This window comes from Saccostrea cucullata, unplaced genomic scaffold (genome assembly GCF_032062105.1).
Source record: "Saccostrea cucullata isolate Sc308-1 unplaced genomic scaffold, CSIRO_AGI_Scuc_v1 ctg3201, whole genome shotgun sequence".
In the NCBI taxonomy this organism is placed as follows: Eukaryota; Metazoa; Mollusca; class Bivalvia; order Ostreida; family Ostreidae; genus Saccostrea; species Saccostrea cuccullata.
In genome coordinates, this window is record NW_026937487.1 from 6,919 (window position 1) to 20,891 (window position 13,973).

The 13,973-nt window shown below is 34.3% G+C and overlaps 1 protein-coding gene across 1 annotated transcript; it reads right to left on the reverse strand.

Annotated features, from left to right (window-relative positions):
- Positions 1-5,857: 5,857 nt before the first annotated feature.
- Positions 5,858-11,451, reverse strand: LOC134248280 (uncharacterized). Its single transcript, XM_062730691.1, has 5 exons — positions 11,209-11,451; positions 9,975-10,493; positions 8,584-8,681; positions 6,862-8,031; positions 5,858-6,537 (listed from the first exon to the last, which is right to left on the reverse strand). The coding sequence occupies exons 1-5, from the start codon at positions 11,432-11,434 to the stop codon at positions 5,860-5,862; spliced, it is 2,691 nt and encodes an 896-aa protein (XP_062586675.1). The 5' UTR covers positions 11,435-11,451; the 3' UTR covers positions 5,858-5,859.
- Between the last annotated feature and the right edge of the window lie 2,522 nt (positions 11,452-13,973).

The following is a 13,973-nucleotide window of genomic DNA, read 5'->3' on the forward strand; positions in this document are numbered from 1 at the left end:
CGCCCTTCTCCCGGGGATCATGATGTGAACAATTTAGAATCTACACTACCCCAGAATGCTTCCACATAAGCTTCACTTTTTCTGGCATGGTGGTTCTTGAGAAGAAGATTTTCAATGATTTTTTTCCTATATATTTCTATATAAAACTTTGATTCCCCATTGTGGCTCCGCCCTTCCCCCAAGTGTTATTATTTGAACAATTTAGAATCTACATTATACCAGGATGCTTCCACATAAGTTTCAGCTTTTCTGGCCCAGTGGTTCTTGAGAAGAAGATTTTCAAAGATTTTTCCTACATATTTCTGTGTAAAACTTTGATTCCCCATTGTGGCTCCGCCCTTCCCCCGGGGGTCATAATTTGTGCAATTTAGAATCTACATTATACCAGGATGTTTCCACATAAGGTTCAGCTTTTCTGGCCCAGTGGTTCTTGAGAAGAAGATTTTCAAAAATTTTTCCTATATATTTCTATGTAAAAGTTTGATTCCCCATTGTGGCCCCGCCCTTCTCCCGGGGGTCATGATGTGAATAATTTAGAATCTACACTACCTTAGGATGCTTCCACATAAGTTTCAGTTTTTCTGGCCCAGTGGTTCTTGAGAAGAAGATTTTCAAAGATTTTTCCTATATATTTCTATATAAAACTTTGATTCCCCATTGTGGCCCCGCCCTTCCCCCGGGGGTCATGATTCCTAAAATTTAGAATTTACACTTCCCCAGGATGCTTCCACATAAGGTTCAGCTTTACTGGCCCAGTGGTTATTGAGAAAAAGATTTTCAAAAATTTTTCCTATATATTTCTATGTAAAACTTTGATTCCCCATTGTGGCCCCGCCTTACTACCGGGGGTCATGATGTAAACAATTTAGAATCTACACTACCCCAGAATGCTTCCACATAAGTTTCAGCTTTTCTGGCCCAGTGGTTCTTGAGAAGAAGATTTTCAAAGATTTTTCCTATATATTTCTATTTAAAACTTTAATTCCACATTATGGCCCCGCCCGTCCGCCGGGGGTCATGATTTGTATAATTTAAAATCTACACTACCCCAGGATGCTTCCACATAAGTTTCAGCTTTACTGGCCCAGTGGTTTTTTAGAAAAAGATTTTCTAATGACCCAACCCTATTTTTGTCTTTTCTTAAATATCTCCCCTTGCGAGGGGATATGTCCCTTCATTTTAACAATTTAAATTCCCCTTTACCCAAGAATGCTTTGTACTAAGTTTGATCAAAATTGGCCCAGTGTTTCTTGAGAAGAAGTCGAAAATGTGAAAAGTTTACAGACGGACAGACAGACGGACGGACGGATAGACAGACAGACAGACGGACGGACGGACGACGGACAAAATGTGATCAGAAAAGCTCACTTGAGCCTTCGGCTCAGGTGAGCTTAAAAGGTTATGCATTTTAAATTTTTTTTTTACATAGTGTACATGGTTTAGTCAAGTTCTACATATGAATGCGTAGGGAAAATCTTTAAAATCCTTCTCAAAAGCAACAAAGCAAATGATTAGTTATATTAATGTAGAATCATAAGGTTACCAAAACATTACATTGCGTGCTTCGACTTTTCCACTCGGTAATCAGAGTTTTGTTGATTCGATACGAAAGAGCATGCTCTACGTATGAACAATTTCTAAAACGAGGTAAATTATTGACAAGCAAGTTGATGAAACAGGAATATCAGCAGACTCGTTTAAAGTCATCATTTCGTAAGTTCTATGGTCGATACAGTAACCTTGTCAGCAAATATAATTTATCATTGAGTCAAATGCTGTTTGACGTTTTTCATACTAACTATTAGTCCATTATTTATACACCGAATTGACAACGGATTTTTCCGTTATTAAAGGATCATGACAAGGAGCACACGGCGGGTGTGACCGGTCAGCAGGGGGATGCTAACTTCTCCATGGCACCTGATCCCACCTCTGATGTTTCGGAGGTCCGTGTTTGTTCTGCTCCTATTTTGTATTGTTTTATGGACTTTGATATTGAATACTGTTCGTTATCTCCATATCCTTAAATTCAGATATCCGGACGCTTCACATATCCGGACAAATTTCCTAGGAACCAAAGCGTTCGGATGAATGAGGCTCCACTTAACATTAACGTGAAGACAATGGTAATAACCAATTTGCAAGAGCAGAAAATATTAGAATCTACACTAGCTAAGAAAGCTTTCAATTGTGTTAGTTTTCTTGCTCAGTGGTTCTTGAGAAGAAACAAGATGAAATCAAACCATCCAATGACTGAAACAGATACATTGTGACAATACATAACAGAGGTCACCTCAATGTTGTCTCGAAGTAAGGAAAAGTCCCACATAAAACTAATAAACTAGTAGTGTTCATCCCAAGATGCATCATTTCTGCAATTTAATCTGTATACATAGTAATAGACATGCATCCAAAACTCCAACCTGGTTCGTTATCTGGACAGTGTATTCCAGGTCCAGCATCTGAAGCAATCCAATAGTATGCATCCTTAGATCTATGTATCAACCATGCAAGTTTGGTCAATATAGAGCTCATGGTTACTTAGAAATGGGACCCGCACCAAAAACCTATTCACTCAACCAGAAAATGTAGGTCAGATCTAGCATCCGAAGCAAGCCTGGTAGTATGCATCCTTAGATTACATCATTCATTCATGTTTTGTCAACAATCTTCTCATAGTTTATTGGAAATGTGACCTGTACCAAAAACTTGACCCTGTTCACTCAACCAGATAATGTAGGTCAGATCCGGCATCAGAAGCATACATGGAAGTGTGCATCCTTATATTATAGATCTATCATTCATGCATGATTGGTCAACATACGACACACAGTTACTTGGAAATGTTACCTGCATCAAAGAATTGTTCACTCAAAAGGAAAATTTAGGTCAAATCAAGCATCCTAAGCATGCCCTACATGAGTCACAGATGCATGGAGGATGTTTCTATAGTGTTTCATTGTACCAGCGCAGATGCTGCAATTTCAGCAAAGAAATGACCAGGTTAATGTTTAAGGAGCAGGTTAAGTAACTTTGAGCCCTTTTTTTGACTAAACTTGCATGAATTATATATCATAAGATATACACTACAAGGCTGATATCAGAAGTACTTAAAATTCTTTAATCGTAAATAGAAAACTGCACTAAAACGTTTACCTGGGACGCCAACATCGACGCCAAGGGTATCACATACTCCCCCCCCCCTCCCTCCAATTTTTTTTGTGGTGAGCTAAAAATTAAGCCTTGGGGACAGAGATGGGTAGAATGGTCTCTGATAAACATCCTATCCATTACAATTCCTTAATAATTCACTGACTAATCATTCAAGTGAATGGAAAATATTTTTCAGTGACCATTCAGCCACATTTCCGTTACTTTTCACCCATATTTTAGTGACCATTCAGCAATACTTCAGTGGCAATGTTAAACTTTGATAAGTATCTATGGTGGCGCTTTGGTTATAGCGTCTGCTCTAGCGTCGCGGAATAAGGAGCAATTCGTACGTCGCCGGTTCGAATCTACCCGTGGGACATGGAGACCGGTCCTTCAGATGGAACCTCATAAACCGAGGACCCGTGTCGTAGAAGTTGTTGGCACAAACAAAATTCCTAACTGCTCAGTGGTCCTGAGTGCCAAGTATTGGACAAAAACTGCACCTCTCCATCGGCAAATGTTGTCGTCTCCCCAATTAAAAAATTGTCGAGAGGAACGTAAAGCAATAAGCAATTAAACCTGTGATGGCACCACCCTTTCTTGCGGGCCATGTTATGGACAATATCAAATTTATACTACCTATAACCATAGTACTTTAAGGATGATTTGTATCAACTTGTTAAAAACTGGTTCAGATCTGTAAGTCTTGAGACGAAGTTGAAAATGTGAGAAGTTTACAGACAGATAGGCGAATGCGAGACCAATGGTGATCAGAAAAGCTCGCTTACATCTCAGGTGAGCTTAAACAGATCATTGAACTACATGTATATAAAAAAATTCTAAAACAGAAAGAAAATCTTCACCCAAAATCAATTGATACAAAATAACATACAGCTCTATAGAAAATTGACATATGAAAATAATTGTACACACATGAAAAAAAATACTTTGAAGTTCTAAAATTTGAAATCTTGTGCATCCAAAAATATTCTACAGTAATTTGACATACTAAAATCAATTTGAGTACAAATGCAAAATATAATGTTAAATTTGTATTCTGTTGTTTCTTAGAATATTTTTTTCCTGTGCCCTTCACTTTGAAACAATACATTCTTTGATATTGATTTAGGTCGTTGTAAAAGGTATGAATTCATTGTAATCAGTGGTTTCAATATTGCAAACAACAAGCATTCTGAGAGTATCACATAAGCAATACATGTTCCCCACTGCAATCACCATTTCTCTTTAGGGTCTCATTTTATAAGATCCTGTATATGAAAAGGTGGCCCCATAATGTGAAAATTTTGGCAATTACTTGATTATGATCGAAATGTTTGGAATGAAGTCGATTTGTCTAACAAAGAAAATAGTGTTTGAATGCCATTAAATATACATACGTGCTTTTATAAGACCAGCTCAGTTTACATGACTAAAAATAATATTTAAAACGTCAAACTTGATCTATAGTTGTCCATGCAATATTCAGATTCATATTTTTTAACACGAAAATCCCAATTAGAACATAGATTTTTCGAAGCACAAACTCGATCGTAGACCATTTGTAAAAATACAATAATTCCGTCAAAAATCATTGAAGCAAATTTAACCAAATACAAACTCTATATGTAACTCATCAAAATACACTTACATATGAAAAAAATCATTGACAATCGGTAGAAAAGGAAATAGGGAACCTCCAAATCATCAGAGATGAGATCAAGTGCCATGGAGGAGTAAATATCTCCCGTCGAACAATGATACCCATCATGTTCTCACGGTAATGATTAGTAAAACGGAAAAACTCATAGACAATTAAATGTTTAAATAATGACCCTAAATCAGTGTGAACAGTGTCACCTCAAGCATTCGATATATTGACAGACTCTATTTCTTAATAAGGTGATTGTGTTGACCTTAGAACTTTCGAAATGATGACTTTGAATGAGATTGTTAATAGCCTTGTTTCATCACTTTTTTTTTCTATATCTTAATACATACAAAATCATTGCTATTTGATTATGAGTCAGATTAGTTAAATGTTATAGAAAGTTCATGTAGTTATTTTATTACTCCATACATCATTACTCCTAATTTTGAGTCTCTTTGTTTTCAAGCTTCGATACTGCTGTTTGCATTTTTGGCACATCTGAGAGCATTGTCTTCACAATTTAATGCTGAATATCCATTTAATAATCCTTTTAATTTCAGATTTCTTTCAAAAGTTATTTGATTTTATATGAGCAAGCTGAAGGTTAATCAAGAACGTCTTTCCAAATTCTGCAATGTGATATTTCAAATATTTCACCCTACATGTCACAAAACTCATCCTTATTCATATCCCGCTAACTTTAAATCTTCAATGTGCTTTTGATTTTTTGCACATCTGAAACCAGAGAACGCAATATTTCCAAGTTAATAACATCTTCCTCTTTCATTGTCAAATTTTGAATTTCTGAGATCACAGACATATAAAATCACATTTTTTATGTCTCTGCTGAGACAGATGTTTCTGAATTCTTGCTGAGGAGTGAAAACATGGGTCACGTGTGCTGTTAAACGTTGAAACAACGCAAGTTTACTAAAAACTTGATATATATTCATCTTAATTTGAAAAAAAAAATTATTCATTTTTAATTGATATATCTATTTAAAGTTAAAGGTAATTTATTCTTCAAGGATTCATTTCACGTTTTAAGATATACACTCTTAATTCGACGCATGCTTCATTTCAAGCCTCTCTACCGCTGCTTTCACCACTTTCATATCTGACAACATTTCTTTCACCATTTCATGCTGATCTTCCATTTTGATCTTTTCTATTACAGCATCTTCAGTTTCCTTTCTTAAGGTCAGTTTCTTTATTTCATTCAGGTTGTCCAAGTACTTCTTTACTGTGAAGGTTTCCAATCTTTGGCAGATATCTGACATCAATGACCAGGTGTCATCGAATTCTGTCTGAGGGGTTGAGGCTGAACTCACATGAGCAGTCAAACCGTTTCGGATTGACCTAATTCTCTCAATATCATCACCAACTGTTTCCTCTCCTGCTGCAGGCTTTTCTCCCCATTTTCCTTTGGTTGGCAAAGGAATCTTTTTACAAATATTTCTGATCAATGTGTATGTTAATGATATATCAAAATTCTTATATCCCAAATGATTGGCATCTATCAAGAGTTGTTCTTGTTCCAGACGCAATTTTTTGTGAAAATTTGGTGATGCTTTCACTTTGTTATATATAAGGGAAGGGGGAACCTCCATCTCCAGTATGTCTCTGTATGCCTGATTTAACACATCGTTTGTTGCCATTCCAAGTTTCGCAAATCTAGATCGGCCCCCAAGGTCTTGTGCAGAGCCCGCCGAAGTGCTAGGATTACTCTGCTGTATCTGAAATACGATATCACCTGATTAAGTCAATATCAGTAGTAGAGGGAAAAAGGAAATCACTAAGAAGAAAATCGTATTAAAGTATCAGCTATGGATTTGTCTTAGAAATTAAGATCTTTAAAGTGGATATTCCTGTAAGTTGACACGGCATTTGATCAGAAAATGAAATTCAATGTTGCGATGACCTCAAAAGATATTAATGTTATACAATCATTAACTAAAAAAAAAACTTATCAGAATTGGTAAATTAATTTCGCAGTTGCCAATTGCAAGTTAATGTTTTTTAATTGATGTAGCATTATTTTTTCAGTTTAGAAGCATTACCTGTCTCCAATATTTTGTTATAGTGCTGGAGTTTATCACATGTTTTCCCACTGCTGGGCAGGACGGACAATTAAAAGTCGCTTTTGTAAACTTAGATTCATCTATGACAGCACTGTATTTGCTGTCACAAAATCCCACAGGTTTGCATTTGAAAGCAACCTGAAATTTGTTGTTTTTCTCAAATGTGTTTGAAAGATTTTGCAAAATACTCTCAATTTTTGCTCTAATCTGGTGACACGTTGTAACATCAACTTCTCCTTCCAAAACAAACACTTGCAACTGAATATCTGTTTGAGTCATTCCAAGCATAATAGTATGGTGCTGGTCTTCAAACTCAAAAATCGCCGCCGTCTGGTAAACACATCCTCGGTCCTCATCTGAAAAAATCTCCCAAGGAATCTGCATGCAAGTTGCTACAAGACGATGGAAAATTCCAGCAGGAAGAACATCAAACGTGTAGCAGAGGATGGAGGAGGCAGGGTATAATGAAAAACAATCTGCTGGAAATTGCAGCTTGTTCATGCAGGGGACAAACAATTTTTTGTCACCAATTTTAGCTAAGAGTCCTAACTTCTCCATGTACATTAAGATGTCTTCTTTATGCTCAATGTAACCATTGTTGTTCATTATCCATATAGCAGATAGTAGAGTTTCATCCAACTCTCCAGTTTCATTGAATTTGTCCCATTCAGAGGCAAATTCAAATAAATCCTCTTTTGCATGGTTTTTGTCTGTTATTACATTTTTAAATGCATCTGCAAACCACTGAACATCAAGAATAATACTTTCATTGAGAAATTGTTGGCTGAAATGTATAATTTCTCTTATGTCATGGAAGAACTGTAGCATGGCACTCATATCTTCAGTATTTTGGAGCTTTATTCCTTCTGGTAATGTTTCATTGAACGACACAAGGTCACCCCTACTCAAGATCTTGTGAATTTTCTTTTCCCGAAAGAATGTTTCAAACATAGCCCATGACTGTGGAAGCTCTTCACCCCACTGATCAAGCCTGCACACGACATCAGCAATGGACAGCTTGAGTTTTTCAATGCCTTCGTTATCATGGAAACCAACCTCAAATCGCCGCTTCACATCAATATGTTTTTGCAAAGACTTTTTCTTCATGTCAAGAGTCTTCCACACTTCACGGAAAAACAATTCCTTTTCCTATTCAACAAAAAATCATAAGCGTGTTTAATGAAAACAAAAACTAAAGTAATAGCAAAACAAAGTTTACATAAATCATGAATTTTTTTCTTACTCTTTGCTCAAACAGTCTTTATGAGACATAAGGTTAATTATACATGTACATATTATTATTATTATTATAAAGAATCCATGACAAGAAATCAATATACGTTTTTAAACAATAGATTGAAATAATCCATTGTTCACACACGAAAGAGAATCAAGTTGCCGTAGTGACTTCATTGTTCTAGTTTACAATAAATCCAATATTCCCTAATCTTATCTTAATTTTTGCAACACGAAAACAAGGTCCTGTTCTTTAACTATTTTTTCCCAATTACTTTTCCACAAAAGCATTACATTATCATCACCTTCTTTTTTCTAACAATAATGTCCGTTTCCACTTTTATTGAATTTCAAGTGTTTATTATTTTTTAACAATTGCTATGATGGCATATTTTTGTCCACATAATATGTATATATACATGTATCACGATTTTAAGTAAACACACAAATATTTAAGTATGATACCTTTTCTGTTTTGTTCTCACTATGTGTACCAACCAGGATGACAGGGGCCTTATCACTGCTGTACTGATGAATGGACTTCATCCAGAACTCAAGATAATCTGAATACAAAAAAACGCTCTGCTATATTTAAAAGTAACATAAAATGAATTTTTTATTTATACGGAATGCAGAAAATTATACTTATAGATATTTTACAGATTCCTTTATCTTCAAAATCTACTGTTGCAATATCTCTCTCTCTTCTTAAGCCTCTTATTTACCAAAAGTGATATTCATTGTATGTAAATAACAAGAATTTATGCTTTCTAAATCACATAAGCTCATTCATACAGTTGATATAAAAGACACCACAGAGTCTGACATATATGTTATTATTTGGATATATTAACCTAAAAGTGTCAATTATGTCATTATTATACAGTCTGTGGCACTTAAGCGCAGAATGGAGTATGATATCTGATATTGTAATACATTTGAAGCTTTTATCGTACTTAAACTGTGTCGCCAATGTCAATTACACTTTTGTCAACTCATTGTTTTTAATAACATATTCATTGTAAATAATAAATCTCTATTAATATCGTTAATATCCTACAAGGCTCAAAGTACATGTAAAGTATTTAATCCATGAAACCCTTTTCAGTGCTGACTTATAATTAAGTCAAATATTCGGACAACTAATGATAAGAAAAACTCACTTCGGCTTTCAGCTCAGTTAAGGTATAGATATAAGAGGTGGGTGGACTGACATGGATACCATGCCCTAATGTCTCTATTTTTATACATTATAACGATTAAATATGGTCATTTCATTTTTTCTTATAAACAATGTTATAGACAATTGTGATAGAGCTACAAGGGAGGGAAATAAAAAAGGTTATTCTTATTAAAAAAAAATATATATATAATTTTTCAGGTTAAAAGTTTCAAAAAACGAACAGGATCTTGAAAAATGAAAAATTAAAATAAGTTATTTCCATTTTTAATTAATGTCAATAAAATTCAACTTATCTGTTTTTGACCAGATGCAATGGTGACTGAAGAACTATTGATTCATTCTTTTACCATACATGTCATAACAAGAGATGTTTGGAAAACACTTTTGCCCCCCTCTCCCAAATAATTGGAATTTTCAAAGTCCAAGGGGGCATAACACTGTCCGAAATAGTCTGATCGTAGTTAATAAAGAATTGACTTTCTAGATATTCTTCTGATAGATCTATATAAAGACCAAATTCATTTCATTATGTGCAATCTCTGCGAAGAAAATGAACAGAAACTGATGGAGGACCGACAGACAGACAAAACTGACCAACCGGCAGACAGATAGCAGAAAAGTAATACCCCCCCCCCCACTTCTGCGAAGGGAGATATAATTATTTAAATATTACCTCTGTGTGTCCATCCCCCGTAAACGGAGCCTTCCTGACAACACACTTCTTCTCCAACCTTATCATCAAACTTCTTCTCCATATTCAGCACCAGAATGAAGAATGCCCTTGGACTCAGAAAAATCTGGTGTGATGCATAATAGGCACACTGTCCTGCAAAGTCAGTCATGGTGATTCTCTTGTCTGGATCTGAAATGTTTTTTGCCTCAATTTGCAAATTTCCCGAGATTTCTGATCGATAGGGAACATCTTGATTTTCATTCACAATTTCCTCTACATTTTCTGGTGATTTGGCCCCTTCTGGTTCATGGGATGAGGTGGTTTTAATGTTGATATCATCATGTGATATGTGTCCACTGTTTGATGCTTCTGACGTATTCCCCTCATCATCAACTGGTTTCTCCTTTCCCTGCGTTTCCTCATCATCAGCTGCATTCTCTGGATATTCGGGAACACTCTGTTTCAGATGTTTTGTCTCAAGTCTAAGTTTAAAGCGTTGTTGTTGGCTTGAAGAATTAACTGAAAATGAATGCAATTTGTTTATAACATCTCACTTTTGGTCCCTGTGCTTTATGCATGGTACCCACATTTCCAATATTTATAAGTACAGTAAAATTAGTCATAATAAAGTCCTGGGGACCATTTATTTACTTTGTAATATCCATAGTTTATCTATTTGTATAGGGAAACCCGAAACATGTGAACAATAAAAATAATACGAGACTGCATAATTGAACTCTGACACAGAGATTTTGTATAAGTCTCATTAAATTTAATTCAGTCACTGTGGTAAAAGAGAAGTTGCATATAAGAAATGATACCACGTAACGAAATAAACGGACAAGTGGGAGGATGGATAAATGGACACTCCATCGATATACAACCCCTGCTTTTCAAGTGGGTATTGGGGTGGTGGCCGGTATGTTTTTTTTTAATATATCGACTTCACAAAAAAAACATGTTGACCTCGTACTTCGTTTTACTTTTCCGTGAAGTCGATGAATCTTTGGATCGACCTAATGAAAGGGCTAGGGTTGTACATGTGTAATTGTATAATATACAGAAAAATTAAAGGGACTCTTGGTTCATATTACAAAACCTTAGAACTTCATTACATTGAAGTACTGTGGTACTTAACACGAGTCTTTTGAAATGGTTTTATTTTAATTTGGTCTATCATATACAATGTAATAGCAATTCATAACAAACATTCAACACAATCAACAGACAATACCTTGGATGCTTTCGGTCACATCAAAGACATCTGTGTGGATATCCACTCCTCTGGTTGAACTGATATTTTTCTTTATTTCTTCCAGGTCAATGCCCTTCAGTCTCTCTAACAATGTTGTTTTCCCACTACCAGCACACCCTATTATCATTCCAGAGGCATGATACATGGTTGTCTTCCCTTTCTTTAAATTCTCAATGAAATTTTTCACAGACTTATCTCCCCTCATTATTACCTGGATTGGTATGCCGACTAATAAAGACAAAAACTTGAGTATTATAATGCTTATAACTCATGATTACGAATGTATTATTATCTGTACGTATTATCATCCTTTTTTCCAGCCAATTAATAAAAAAATGTTTAAAGATAAAATCTTTCATCGAGGCAAATCTCTGTCAAAACAGAATGGAAATATACAATGTGTGCACACTCTGAGACAAGATTTGTCTTCTTATTATAAAAATTCATACAAAAGTTGTAATCTCAATTCCATCATTTACTGTAAATCGGTTTTATTCGCTAGGTCTTTTGTCGCGTAATTACCCGAGAAAGTGCGTTCATGAAATTTCATTTTTGCTTATAATAATATTTCTTAAGATTATATATTAAGCAAAAATCACAATTCGTAAATATAGTGACTCCGTAATAATGAATAAATGAACATCTCGCAAAATATACATGTAGTGTCACGAAAATTTAGTGATTTACAGTATACATCTGCTTTCTTTTTTTTAAGATATGAAATATTTCTCACTGAGTTACATTATATAAAACTGAGCTAAACTCTTATCTAAGAAAAGTGAGGCCAAGTTTATAGAAAATGTCAAGGTTAAAAAATATGTGATGTAGGTGAAAGGATTATAATCAGTATGTTTTAGCATAAGAAATTTTATAAATATATATAGAATGGTTTCTATGTAATACTTAGAACGGAATTAAACGAAAGTACGACAGAGGGACAGACATATATTACACAGGCATAAATATCTTATTCTAAACTGTCAAATCCAAAACAAAATATTAATAATTTGTTTAATAAATTAAACAAACATGCTAAGGATGACATCAATATAATGGCAGCGACATTTTTTAAAATATAACTTTGAAAATTGACAAATATCTAATCTCAAAGACTGCTTTATACGTATTTAAATAATTATGAGAGGTGAGCTAAAAGTTGACCTACATTTTCTAATTACAAATTCACGGAATAACTGGTCCTCCATTGTTGGGTGTGTGAAAATATCTTCTCCAAGTCTTTTCAAAAACTTTTCATATTTTTCTTGCATTAACCTACAGCAAACCTCATCTTTTCGTCTTGAATAATACCAGGATCTACAGTATTTAGCAATACTTTCCTTCTCTGCCCAAGTAAGAAAAATATCAAGAAATTTTGAATTCTTTGAAAATTTCAAGAAACTGATATCTTTGAAGAGCTCAGTTGAAAAACTTATCTCTAATTCGTTGAGTATCAGAATGGGTTTGTATTTTTCTACTTCTGTAAGAGCAAATGGCTTTGTGACTTCCTTAGAATGAAAACTTTTGGCAACAGCATTATATCTGTTCATCCAATTTTCTTCTTTCATGTTTATTTTGTATGAATTGGAAAGAAGAAGGGACATTAAAAGTGTATCTCCATCTACAATATAGAAAAGAAATTTTAGGTATCTATGAATAAAACAGTTTCAAACAAAATACTCAGATTACTGAATTACTTCGGGATTTAGTCATGACAATTTCTCTTAATGTTTTACAAAAGTCATATATTGTACAAGTTAATTGCTGATCGTATAAGGAACTGCAAAAGTGTAATGTTTATATATTTCAGTTATAAATCGGGTAAATTAAAGAACAAGAGCCGCGAAGCATCAAAATCCGCACCATCTTTATAATTTATCAATTTATCAAATGATAGTCTTAGTATGTGTAGGTTGTAAAACAATTTACTTTTTACCAATATCTTTTCTAGTTGTCTTTTTACAGATATTTAATTAACGTAAGCATTGTTTTCCAAATGAAATGCTAAGACTTCATGACGTTGACGTTAAATACTTTGACGTCATGGCATAAAGATTACCTGTAGGAGGTAACAATTTTACATTAAACGTTGCTAACAATTGGTAAAGTGCACATGTTTAGAGGTTTACTGCACAAATATAACGTCATCAAATAAAGAATTTGGCGAAAACCTTGTACGTTCGATACTAGTAGATAATATATTTACCATCATTTCTCTAATTTACTCCATTCAAGATTGCCTCAAAAGTATGAGCCTATTATGCCCATTCGTGGTTTTACTTCTTTTTGGAGTAAAAAAATGTCCACATTTTAAGTACAATTAATGGTCCAAATAAAATCAAAAACCAAAATTGCACTTAGTTTAAAAATGTCCGTAACACAATTATGAAAACTAGGCAATTTTTCCAAGAACCGATGCAATAGACTCTTTAAAATTGGAATGATTTATAATACCAAATCACATTTATTTCACCAAATGTTAGAAATTTACACAGAATGGAGTTGCTTCCAATTTCATTTTTGCAAATGAATACAGATAGCAGTTGTCTCTTCTTCGGTATATGTTAGATAATATCCCACTGTACAGAAAACAATGCTACCAACATTTATTCAAATGTTTCTGAAAGGGTGTGTCATCGGGACATTGAAAGAATTTCGTAGTTTATTGTTTTTCAAATACATGTACATGTACATGTATTTATGCAAAAACCATTACGTTTCCAGTCAAAAAGAAAGACATGTATAAT